This window comes from Drosophila kikkawai, chromosome X (assembly GCF_030179895.1).
Source record: "Drosophila kikkawai strain 14028-0561.14 chromosome X, DkikHiC1v2, whole genome shotgun sequence".
Classification (NCBI taxonomy): Eukaryota; Metazoa; Arthropoda; class Insecta; order Diptera; family Drosophilidae; genus Drosophila; species Drosophila kikkawai.
The window spans coordinates 29521562-29535573 of record NC_091733.1 but is presented as its reverse complement, the minus strand read 5'-3'; the positions used below and the strand labels follow the sequence as shown (position 1 = coordinate 29535573).

General features: G+C 34.3%; 1 protein-coding gene across 1 annotated transcript in view; it reads right to left on the bottom strand.

The window, feature by feature from the left end:
• The window catches only part of LOC108076055 (uncharacterized), a 28953-nt gene extending 16270 nt beyond the window's left edge, over positions 1-12683 (bottom strand). The window contains 2 exon segments of the mRNA XM_070287827.1: positions 9526-9979; positions 12522-12683. Coding sequence (XP_070143928.1) covers positions 9526-9636 — 111 coding nt within the window. The 5' untranslated portion in view covers positions 9637-9979; positions 12522-12683.
• Between the last annotated feature and the right edge of the window lie 1329 nt (positions 12684-14012).

Genomic DNA, 14012 nt, shown 5'->3' with positions numbered 1-14012 from the left:
GAGAGAGCACAAGCGATCAAAATTAAAGAGAGAAAGAGAGAGCGAAGTGCACAAAACCCATTCAAAGCAGATATTCAATATTTCCATCAAGTTTTTGAAAGAAGAAACTGCTTGAAATGAGTCCTTGAGTTCTTGATTTTTTTAAAGAATTTATTTATTTACCTCTAGAACATTTACAAACCCTTCATGACTCGTTTTCTCTACTCTACTCGAAAGGTGTAACTCAATAATCAATGTAACCATCACAGATAACACCCATAATTGAACTAGTTCGAGGCAATTTGCACCAATTCCCTGCTGTCAATCAGCGTTCAATCGGAATCGGAATTGGAATCGACACCGGACACACCATCACATGGATACGTATGTATATGTTCAGAGCAAGTTGTGCCTTCCATGGCACATCCTCTGGTGAATAGACCTCCTCATCCGGAGGTGCCTTTGCCTTCCTACTCGACTCGTATTTATTATTTATTGCACTTGTTCCATGTAAATAATCATTAAAACTAGTTACAGTAGCTGTTGTTGTTGTTGTTGTTGTTGTTGTTTGTGCCTCGGCACTTTGCGTGTCCTCGCAGTTGAATGACACTTGAGAAATGGCCCCAACAACAGCGCCCCCCACCTTATAGAGCCACCTTTTTCTATTTTTTTTGTGTTACACTTTTAAAAAGAAAAGTAGTTTGGTTTCAAGTGTTTGTGAGGCTAGGAAATAATCCTCTTAATTTATATAAAATAGTAATTAGAATGGTACAAGACTTGTTGAAGTATTGCAAGGACTTTTACTTTAAAAATAAGAACAGTTTTGGCTCTCTGGGGAGCGCTTGATATTCGTAAAGAGCTTTTTCGGCGTTTCGTAGCGAACGAGAGAGTTTTTAAGATAAAAGAAAGACACGGCAAGAGAGAGAGAGGAAGAGCGAGAGTGAGATAGCTCATATAGAGCCGAGTTATTGTCTTTTTTAAACGGATTTTAAAGAGAAATTAAAACAATTTCTGCTCTCAGAAACAATACTTTTTAAAATTTACTTTCTTTTTTAATCTTTAGAACAAAAACAAAATAAAATTATGAAAGTTATTAAAGAAAAACTTGCATTTAAAATATTTATGTGTATAGAAACAATTTAAAATAATATTATCCATAATTTTTCAAGTAATTTAATTAGCAATAATTATTAAAATCAAACAATCACTCTAGTTTTCTCTCTCTGTGGGGGAAAAAAAACCTAAAGAGCGCGCCTTTAGTTTTTCCGTCGTCCTTCTGGGCCATGCAATCTGCAAAATGAAGCGAAAATGTTTCTAGCAAGCACACACACACACACACACACACACACACACACACACACACACAGCAACCCGCCATAGTTGAAACCCCCCTCTTTAGTCAACTTTCAACCCCCTTTTGGGGGAAATGCGGCGCTAAAAATGGCAAAAATTACGCGCGCTGCCTCCGATGCCGTTCAAATTGAATTAAATCAAAGCAAATTGCCAACAACAACAACAAATAACCTTGAAGCTGTTCAAGTAAACCCACATCCACCGCCCCCGCCCCCCTTCCCTTTTTGGCATCCTCCATTTAATTGAGAATTTCCCTTTACCCCCCGGCCCCGATAGTGTGTGTGTGTGTGTGTGTGCGGTGTGTCTCCATGGAAAGTGTGAAAATTGCCACGAAAGAGGTGGTAACAGGAGAAGGGGCTAATTGGAAACTATGTATATCACAAGAGATTCCCCATGATATAGACAAATATATATATATATATATATACTATATATGTATGTGTTGCATGTGCAAATAAAAACGGAATGCAAACAGAGGCTACAATTAACACCAGGAAGAACCAGAGCAAATCAATGAGAGATTCAATATAAACTTTAAGCAAGGCTTTAACTTTAAGAGGAAGTTGGAAAAAAAATATTAAGAAAATTCTGGGGAACTCAAGGAAAGGCTTATCAATAAAAATGTTCAAGAAACTCTTTCTTAAAATATTTAATAATTAATTTTAAACAGAAATTTTAAGTTTATAAGCCATATTTTAAAGATATTTTAAATATTTTGAATAATGTTTAATAATAATAATTTGTAATAATAATAATTTGTAATAATAATAATTTTTAATAATAATAATTTTTAATAATAATAATTTTTGATAATAATAATTTTTAATAATAATATTTTTTAATAATAATAATTTTTAATAATAATAATTTTTAATAATAATAATTTTTAATATTAATAATTTTTAATATTAATAATTTTTAATTATAATAATTTTAAATATTTTTAGAGAGCTTTATGATTCAGTTAACATGACTCAGTAAGCTCGTTTGGTAAATACCATTTTCATATCTGTAAAAAAAAAAATATTCCCGCATGGCAAAAGGAGTATTTATTATTATTACAACATTTTCTGGGAAATCATAACCAGCTGAACACACAAATTTATGAAATTAAGTAAATACCAAAAATAAATAGATAAGAATATTTTTAGGAAAAATAAAAACAATTAGGTTTATTTTTTATAAAATGCAGCTTTAAATATTTTTAAAAATTATTTTTCATATTTTGAAATATGTCCTTACATTTCTTTAAAATATTTTAAATATCTTAAAAATCTTTAAAGCTGCTTTATTTACCAAGTTATTAATTTTTAAATGATTTTAAGAAAAAAAAAAAGGAATACAATTTATGATGAATCAAAATGTTTATTTTAATTATAAATAAGCTTTAAATATTTTGAAATTATTTTAAATATTTTTAAATATTTTGAAATTATTTTAAATATTTTAAAATTATTTTAAATATTTTAAAATTATTTTTAATGTGTCATAAAATACATGAACAATATTTTAAAAATATTTAAAGCTGCTGGCTAGCCCAAGTTATTAATTTTTAATAGATTTTCCTTCCTCTGATCGACTTTTCTCTTTTGTTTTTTTGCGTGGGCAGACAAGACTAGTTTCCGCTCTTGCACAGTTTCCCTCCAGGTCTCTCTCTAGAATGCTTATTGATGGAAAACCAGTTTTTCCAACTCTCCCCAACTTCCTGTCTCTGATCCCCGACAACAGTTACTTACACACTCGTAATAAATGCATAAATATGAGGCGATTTTGGTTGGGGGAACAGACACAACAGATAGATAGAGCCGTCGTTTCCGCTTTTGTCACTTCGCCACGGGTCTTCTCAGTATGTATATTCCCCTCTATCCCCCTTATACCACGCCTCCCTAAAGCCTATATCCCATATTCCAAGTGCAGTTCCATAGTTCCACACCCAATCTTTATGGCGATAAGAAAGGGCAATAAGGGCAAAAACAAAAAAAAAAACATCCAAAAGATTGTGGGGACGAACGAACGATCCGTGGAGAGTCAAGGTTACCTTGGGGGTTTCTTTAGATAAGGACAAATTTTAATTTTAAAGTTTCTTTAGGATTCAAAGGGAAGTATTTTTTTTAATTGTATATATAAACAAATTACTATTAATTTCAAAAGTCATTCTTTTTAATTCCCTTGTTTTTTATAATCAAGTCAAATCTAGAATATATTTCTGCTAAAATTCCCAAGTATTAATTCTATAACTAATTATCAAGAAATTGTAGCTTAGGTCGAAAATAAATGTATTTAAAAATATATTTTTAAGTTTTTAATTTATATGAATTAAATTAAATACAATTTCTTATATATTTCTTAAATATTTGAAAAAAAAAGTCTTAAATTTCAACTAACAACTATATATATTTATACGAAAATTCCCAAGTATTAATTTTTATACTAATTATCAACAAAAGAAGCCTTGATTATGTCGAAAATATATTTAAAAAATTTTTAATTTCTATAAATTCAATCAAGTAAAATTTCTTATATAATCTTAATATTTTTTTAAAATTTTTTATTTTAAAAAAATTTTTTCCAAGAGTAGACACAGGAAACCAAACCGACACAGACCAAACATAAAAACCCCGAGCCAAGAATCGTGTGGAGTTCAGCCCTAGTCTCCCCTTAAAAATAAAAAAAAATATATAAAAAAATATATATGTATATACATATACATATACATTCAATGAATCCATAGAATCAGAGGAAGTAGAAAAAGGGGCGTGATATTGACGTGGCATAATTTCATATGCTAATCCAGAGTAGCATTGTTCCCTGATGAATTTCCAATGTGGAGCCAAGACAACGATCACTGCAATTGGAGAACTCCAACAAAGACTTTGACTCGCGACTGAAAAATCCAATTACAATTGCCTGCTGCTGCTGAGAGTTTGGGATCATTAACTCGGATCAAAACTGAATGAGAATCCACTTTCTGGCTAATATTCATTGAAAGCTGAAACTGGCTGTGGCCCACGCAAAACTTTCACACCATAATATAACCCATAGGGAAGGAGAATCCCCAACCAGAATCCAAATAAACCACAAAACAAAAGACGCTGAGAGGGGGAGAAACAGAGAGAAACCCCGTGGAATTGAGTACATTTTTGTGTATATCTACCTATAAAATAAAAATAAAACCACAACGCTGAAAAACTAAACCAAAAAAAAATCTGAAAACATCCGAAATTAGCTTTTGTTTTTGAACTTGAACTTACTCCTCTACACACTCTAAGACTTTTGGGCTAAACAAATTATAAATGCTTAAAACGGATCACGAAATGCCCAATTATGGTGTCATTACTTGTTTAGATATATCTCTGACGGCTTCAGCTTGGAATGTAAGTTTGTAATCAATAGTTGGAGGATGAGATAAAGTCATTTTGGTTAACTAGAAAATTTATTGAAATTTAGATCTATTATTTAGAAGATTTGTTTTTTGCTTTTAGATTTTGATTTATAAATAATTTGTAATATTTNTAATTTGTAATATTTATAATTTATATATTTATAAATAATTTTGATTTATTTATTATTAATTATTTATAATATAAATTTAAAAAAAATAAAAAATTAATAAAAAAAATAATAAAAAATTAAATGAAATTAAATTAAATTTTATAATATAAATTTAGATTTATATTTTATTATAATATAAATAATTTAGATTTATTTATTATTAATTATTTATAATATAAATTAAAAATTAAAAATAAAAAAAAAATTAAATAATTTAATTTTATAAATTTTATAATATAAAAATAAATAATTTAGATTTATATTTTGTTATAATATAAATAATTTAGATTTAAAAATTTAAATCTATAAAATTTGTGATATTTAAATATTTTTAGTAAAATTTTAAAAATTAAAAATTTACATCAGCTTGAAAAGTTTTTTTTTTTGTTGAAAGAATTACTGTAATAATTTCCTTGGTTAAAAAGTATTATATTTTTTTTTTGTAATTTTTACAGATTTTACAGACAAAAAGAATACACTTCCTACTTTCTTACCTTCCCCCCCTGAATATTTATTGTAGTTTATAACCCTTTCTACCCACAGATGATGACTTTTTACGATATGAATAGTTCCCTTATATACATTTACCACTCAACCGCATTTCGTTTTATAACCAAACAAAAATACAAAAAAAAAAGCGTGGTCTACTTACTCTTCCCATTTATATTCAGAATTCATTTTCGATTTCGATGGCTCGCTGGGTGGTCCCTCGATTATTTCGACTCTTTCTCGAATGGAACTCTTTGGTCAGCACATCTTCTTTGGAGCTTCTTCGAGGGGTAAACAAAGGCGGAATCAAAGCGCAGACAAATAAACACAGAGAGAGAGGGGGGCAGGACAACACACACAACACACACCACACCACACACACTCATTCCATTCCGGACGTTCCCAAGTGCAGTGTGCGACTTTATGATGGGGAAACCAACATCCCGAAAGATACAGAGATACAAAACAATCTGTAAGTGGGCATACACAGACACACACATCTGGCAAATGTGAGGGCAGCTGTCTGGGAATAACAATCGAAATGGGTCTGGGAATGGGTATAGAAGGAATCTGGTCCTGTTTTTCCTACATTTTTGTATTATTCCAACAACAGATGACGGGTGACGGGTGACGGAGACGGAGACAGGGAATGACCCAATCACAGACAGATTGCAGTTGGCATAACATAACCCACAACCCAAGCGCCTTTCGAGAGAGTTGTGTTGTGCCTGCTGCCTGATGTCCCTATGCCGTGAAAGCGTTGACGCAGCAGTCACAAAAGGTTGACACAATCCGCTCGAGATACTCGAAATGCATATATATATATGTATATATATGTACACCCCCGTTTGTATGTCTGTATGCAATCTGCATAAAATGCTGGCTAAATATAGAGCAATCTGTGGAAGTAAGCCCCAACCGAACTGGAGAAGCTGGGGATGATAGGGGGGTTTTGCCATGAATACAGTAATGCAGGAAAAGATTGAGAAAGCCGGGCATATCATTTGGCAAATGAAAAAGTTGAGAGATTGCATGCATTTTTACAAAAACTTATCTTGGCTTTTCTACAAGTCGAAAGTCGATTTATTGTAAAATTCAAATTTGTATTGAAAAAAACCCTATAATAGCTTGTGCTCAAGTCTCATTATTTTTTGGATTTTCAAGTCCCAGAACTGCGTTTAATTTTAGACCAATCTATGGTTTCATCTGCCCAATGCGGGTCCCTCCTCTTACCCTATATACAACACCCCTTCTACTGCATCTTCCCAATCCCAGGGCACCCGCACGAGTATATATATATTTATACATATAGATAGAGATGGGGTTGTGCCTGTCTGCTCTCCTCCACATCCGCCATGAGCTGAAGGTTGAATTGATCATAGTCATCGTCACCAGCCCAGCAGCGTCATCGAGCGTCAAGCGCCGCGCTGTAATCAATGCAATGAAAGCCAAGCCCGAGAGCTGAGAATAACACGGGATTGGAGGATTCCCCCAGAGGATAGTTAGATGGCTGATAGAAGCTGAAGGACCCCTCTGCCTCTAAACAATTGGCTCTAGTGTTTATCGCATTCCGAAGCGTAATCCAAAAAGTGATGTAAGGGTGTCCTCCTTTTGCTTAGACAGCTGAAGCTAAAAAAAAAAACTAAAAACCCGGCGACCCAAAGCCAAAGCCCTTCTTTGCCATCAATTAGCCAGAATTTAACACTTGAAGAAAATGTGTAGAAGTTCTTTAAAATATTAAGAAAAATCAAAAGTATCTTTGAAACTAAATCTGAAGATATTTTATTATTAATTTAATTAATTAATATACTTCCCGTATTTCCTGACCTTTTTCTTATAATTTTTTAATATTGTTTATTCTAAAACCCATTTTCAATATTTATTACTGACCTTGCACAGCATTCTGTGACTTGAGAATTATAGTGGCTTAACCAGGGATTCTGTGACTTGAGAATTATAGTGTAATTTTGTTACTTGAGAATTATAAAATCAAGACAGTCAGAGAAGTTATGGTATCTTTCTAGTTCCAAATTATTTATTCAGGATTTTAAAATATATTTAAATATATACATTTCTAAAGAAAAACCTTAATAAAAATCTCTAATTTATAATAAACAAGTTTCTGGGAATTTCCCGACTAATTTTCTTTTCTAAAAGTGCACGGCTTTTGACTTTTGCTGACGCGCGTAAAAACTACGCCCCGAAAACCAGGAGACCCGAGACCCCTCCTCCCTCCTCCCTCCCCCTATTCCTTTTTCCCGAAGCTTTGGTGCTGCAGCCTGACCTACATCCACGTCCACGTCTACAAATGCAACAACAGCAAGAACAACAACAACAACGAAGGCAACGCATCGGCGGAAAACACACACAAAATCAGCCCAAAAAAAAAAAAAAAGAAAAACCCGAAGCCGTAGCTCTGCGCCAGCTGACCTGAATTTTCGCACACACACACACACACATACAAACTGGAAGCCGGCATTTTCCACACAGCATCAAGGAAATGATGGAAAATGGGCAAAAAGGAAGATAGAATAATATACAAGAGAGGAGAAAAAGTCTGCTAATTTTAATCAAATTTTCCCGTTGGGATTTTAGCAATGATTTCTGAAGGAAGAAGGATGTAAAAACCCACAATTTGCATATGTTGATTGGGAGGAGTGAGGTAAACACAAGCCGGTTAAAAGGGCGTCGTCCTTTTGCTCCTCCCCCCCACCCACTCTCTGCTCAAAAATAATAGCGGTAAAGATGTGAGAGAGATAAGAACATGATCGCTGGTCAGGGGCGAAACAAAGCGAATGGGAAACATAGCAGGAGGAAGGTAGAATAACAAGGGAAAAGAGCCGAAAAAGGAAGCCGGAAGTGTGCAGCTGCCGCCGCCCCCTCTCCACAATATCCCCTCTCGTGCTCACTCTCCCCCTCTTTAGAGGCCCAGAGGCGTCACATGTAGCGCACATGGCGGGAACAAAACGAAATTGGAACAGCTGCAAATGTGAGAGCAAGAGAGAGCAGGATATCAGACGAGAGGCTGCACATGGCCAAAGCGGAACAGAGTGGAAGCGAAACGGGAAGAGGATGAGGATGAGGCAGCAAGCAAGCAGCAGCGATGGAAATTGAAATTTATCCACGCGTTTTTTCCACGCTCCCTTTTTTTTGTTGGCCCTTTGTCTTCCTTTTATGCAATTGCAGGTAAAAGAAAAACACAAAAAAAAAGCAGATAAAGAAATGAATAGAAAGGAAAAATAAAAAGAAAAGCAAGCCGAAACAAAAGACACAAACACACGACATACCGAAATTCCCAAATAGATGGAACTCAAAACTCAAAACTAAAGACTGAAAACTCGAATCTCAAGTGCTTGAGGCTCAAGAGTTCTGCTCAAGTGGCACTTGGAATAACTGACAAAAAAAAAAAAAAAACTAAATAAGGAGGCACAGAGGAGGCGCTACATATTATGCCCATTATGCACAAGTACCCTATAAAATATATACTATATAGAGTAGGGCACTCTATGGATAAGATATTATAATTGCTGGGAGGCAAAGTGTCTGGTAAAGGTGGTGCCTTCGGGGATTCCCCTTACAAAGTTGGGGTTTATTAAACTAAGGTTTTTTTTTTATATTTTAAAGTTCTATTATGAAGATGGTTAATTAAAGGTTCTTAAATTAGTTCTTTAAGGATGGTTCTCCTTTCTCTAAATATTTTTCCTTGAGGAGTATTATCTATGTTTGATTATTTTTTATAAAGCTTGATACTTTCTCCGATTTGTCCCGTTATGTAAAATATATTGTTTTATTTATACTGTTCTTGGCTACATGGATTGCTTAAATATTGTTACCAAGTTGAGCTAAGCCCATATAATATCATATATTATATTTATAATTCATTTATAATTTATTACAAATATTTCAGGATTTTTTTTAAAGCTTTCTTGTAAAAGCAAGGCATCTGCTTTAAATATTTTAAATAGTTTAATGGCTCTACATAGCTTAGTTATCTGAATCTGTTAGGTTTATATATCCCTTACCTCCCTCATTAAATGCATTCCCTTAGCCCCAAAATAGTTATCTAGTTTCCCGTTAACTAAAATCCCAGTGTTATTATCCATTAACCGTTTACTATTTACCGTTATCGGGCTTAAAAGCAGTACTACTCACCTCGAGGTAAACATCGCTGTCCGGATTGAAGGTGTCGTTAACCCGACGGAATGTGTAATTCACGTGCGGAATCGAGTGCAGGATTTTGACGAGAATACTTGGTTGTTCCATTTTTGTTGCTTTTGCCGATGTTGTTGTTGTTGGATTTGTTGTATTTGTTGCAGTTGTAGTTGCACACACACATGCACACTCGCGGCCACAAAGGAATATAAATCGCTCTCCTCCCCTGCTCCCTTCCTCTTATACTTTTCGGTTCTTTTTTTTCGGGTGGGGGCGTTTCTGTGTGGGATATTGTGTCTGTCGGTGTGCGTGGTGCGTCTGCGTGTGTGTGTCTGTGTGTGTGTCTGCCAGCGAAGGACGTCGCTGCTTTTGACGTCACAAAACGCCGCCGCCGCCGCCGCTGATGCTGCTGCTGCTGCTGCTGTTGCCCGAGAGAGATAGAGACACGGCAAGGCTGCAAGAACAAGACCCAGAGAGCACCGTTAGGAGAGAGTCAAAGAGAGAGCAGCAAGCAGTGTGCGGGGGAGAGTCCTGTTGCAAAAGCAACAACAACGCATGCTCTCTCCACTGTCTCTCTCTCTCTCTCTCTCTTTTCCTTTTAGCGCGTCCTGTCCGCTGCTCTAAATTTTCACTTTCACTTTTCACACACCCAAAAAAAAAAAAAAGCACAAGACTAAGAAAAATTCTGAATTGCAAAAAACTGCACTGCTCTTGGGTTGAACAAAGAAAAGGAGAAATGACACAATCAATCGCACTCAATTACACACTATCGTACACACACAACACACATGTAAAGCTCGCCTGCGGTTTGTTTTGATTCCGCAAAAAAAAAAAAAGGATAAGAGAAATGTGCGAAATTTGTTGGGAAAAACTTGCAGCTATTTCTGGCAAGTGGAAGGGGGGGCGCTATCTTGGGCACTTGTTTTCCTGTCTATTTCATTCACACCGCCGATCGAGAGATTTATTTATATATATATATTGATGCAGGACGATATAGAACCTCCAATCGCGAGTTCAGGGCGTTGTTTCATTTACCGTTTCGTTTCGTTTCCGACTCGTTCCGATTCGCGAACAACCGCCTCCTCCACGTCCTGCTTCGTCCTCCCTCTCCTCTCCACCACACAATTCTGACCGTCTGATGTTAGCCAAAAAAAATAAAGATATTTATTAAAATATCATTATATTAGCGACGGTTCTCCGTGTTTTCTGCACTCGGGAATATATATCCTCGAAATATCCGCGGATACTTCCTGACCCGGCGATTTTTCGGAAACACGGATGCGACGGCACACGACTTCCGACTTTCTCCGCGACGTTTGAAATTCGAAATGCTGAATGTGCCGTTAGAGCTGTCAAAAAACAACACTCTAGATATCGATATATCGAAAGTTTGATTTTCTTTCCTGCTTGCCACGGAGAAGGTTGCAACAACTGGTGGAAATTGTCAGGGAAAAGGTGGTTGACTCTGGTGAATAGGTACGAAACATGGCTAAACAAAAATTACCTTCTCCTGTGAGAAGGGACATGTCAGCCCATAATCCCTGCATTATCATTAAAAAAAAAACACATTGTTTAGTAACTCATATCAAAATATATATATTACGCTATAAACGTTTATCCTGGTTCTAAAAGCGGCACAGGCAAACACGGCTAATATCGAGTGGCATGATTATCGATTGTCCCATAACAGAGAGAGAGAGAGAGAACTTTCATCCCAGGATATCCAAGAGAGCTATCTTGTGCTCTGTAAAAGAGAGGCTCGGGAGCAACACGACTTGTTGATACCTTGCATAAGACTGATTATTATAAATCTAATATAGCAGTTTAAATATTTATGGTCTTTAATAAAAACAAGAGGCTTAAAAACTCGGAAAGCCCAGCTTTGTTATGGGATATGGATACTCAACATTTAACTTCAACAACAAACAATTAGCCCCACTGTTGACAAGTAGGGTGCTCCATCTTTCGGCTTTCCTTTGACTCCGATTAGCCGAATCGAGAATGGAGCTCAGAGGCCGTAGAAGGAGAAGGAGGAGTAAATGGGCAGTTGTAGCGTAGTAGTCCAAGAAGTAAACAAGAAGGAGGAATAGAGATAACGATAGTTGGCTTACTTCCTTACTTTCTTTCCTTTTCTTTTCTTCTGACATTATTTGATTATATTTATTTTGTTGAAGAAATTCAAAATGCAACGGCAAGCTGGTTTCTTTTGCTTTCTGCTGATTTTTCAATTTTTCTACCTTTTTTTTACGAGACTCTCTGTCTTCCTCTTGTGTTTTTATTATTATTTTTATTGTACGAAGTAGTTTTATCAAAGTCAAGCAAAACGAGTTTGCCAGCGAACAGAAAAGCTTAAAACAAAAGCAAACGGCGACAGCAACTAACAAGAATAACCACTAAGTATGGGCCAGGGGGGGCGGTGGGTGCATTGGATACCCTACCCCCCACTCCTCTCACTCCTCTTTTTTTTATAACTTCAGGTTGCCGTAATTCGAGGCAGCAGAAATTCTTCAACTTGGCGTTGTTGGTTTCAGTCTTTATTTTTTTTTATCGCTATTGCTATTGCTTTTGACTCTTGGCCCGGCCTCAAGTCGGTGGAAATATGATTATTAATAATAAATATTTGTTCAATGGCGGCAGACTCATCATGTTTCTTGTTGTTGCTGTTCTCTCTCCTTCTCCTTTCGGTTTATTTTCTTATTTTTGTTGCAGTCGCAGACCCACACACACACACACGCACAAACATTCTTATCAAGGAGCGCACGCACATGTGAAGTGTAAATAAAACGGCAGAAATTGAACTGAATTGAGGCAATTGCCAGGCCATTGAAGTTAAAGTGCCACTAAACTTGAACTTGCCTCTTCAGAGAGGCAGCCTCTTATTTATAAAAACTTCGTATAAAGACGAGAAATGCATTAGAAGGAAAAAAAACACAAAAAAAACGGCACTCACACACACATTCACACACAGACGCACTCTAACAAAATGTAATTCACACCTTTTACTGCCGTTTACAAACTTCGAGAACTCGAATCTTTATGACCGATCCACCGCACGAATCGGCTAAAGACTTTACATGTTCAGTTTTATTTAGCAAACACTTTTCTGCGCTTTAAAAACGACAATTTCCGAACGAAGGAGATGCAAGACCGTCGATGTTGCCACCGATTCTAGTTTTTATTAGAAAGGCGATACATCGATATTTTTCTCTAAACTATCGCTGTTATAAAAAAGAGTCATACCGAAATGATTTTAGTTAAAATATAAATATTTTTAAAACATTTTAAATGCGTAAAAAACACAGTAGATGTCACTAGCGGTATATTAATTATTTGACTCTGACCGGCATATGACTATCGATTGTTATAATGTACAACAGACAATCGATTTTCCTAGCCAACATCAGTTTTGTTGCTAGTGTTGTCTTTTAAGCTAAATCTAGCGATTTTTTTTGTTTATTAAATTTATTAAATTATTTTTTTTTTTTTTTAAATTTGCGGAAATTTGTACGGAATAAATCTCGTATTTGGGTTTAGTTTATTTTTTATCCATATATTTTTTTTAACTTTTAGCTTCTTTTTCTCAGAATCAAGCTTGTAGGTCAACACTGTCACACTGGCAAAAAAATATATAGAATTTAAATAATTGTAAAAAATAATAATATAATAATAATATAAAAAAAATAATATAGCTATCTAGGAACGATTAAAAATTGTAATTGAAAGTAATATGAAATTTAAAATATTTTGTTATATTTTTGGAGAATTCTCTATGTTATATTACATTATTATTATAATATAAAAAACATATTTCAATATTTAATTAAATATTATTTAAATAAATATTGTAATATAATATATTTTTCTACACAATATTTATTTATTTTAGGCTTTTATTTTAGAAAAAATATTAAATTAACTAAAACCCCTCCTCCCTCGTATCCCGTGAGTTTTCAATAAAACATCACCAAGTAATTATGGAAAAATATCATATGTATTTAATTGGATAATGCGAGAGCGCTTAATGACATCAAATAAATAGACGCACAAAGAAAAGTGGACATAATACATAATATTTGTATAAAGGAGTTTAAACATATTAGCATCTCTCTTTTGTTAAACTTTAACTTAAATTTAAGAGTTAAGCTTAGTCTGTAATAGAAAAAAAACACAAAATTTTAACTTATAAAAGACAAAATAAAATGACATTACCAAAAATATATGTATATCTACATTACATCTTAATATCTCTCTATATTATATATATATAATATATATTCTTCACGATCTTAGAGCTATGAATTTATTTTATTATTAATGCTTTGTTATAAATATATATATATATATATATATATATATATATATATATATTTACATTTACAACGATATATCATCTCATCTCATATTTGTGTCTGTGTTGTGCACATACAAAAAATTTTCTTTTTTTTTTTTTTTTTTGTTACGATTAAACGACAAAGTCTGTCAATGGA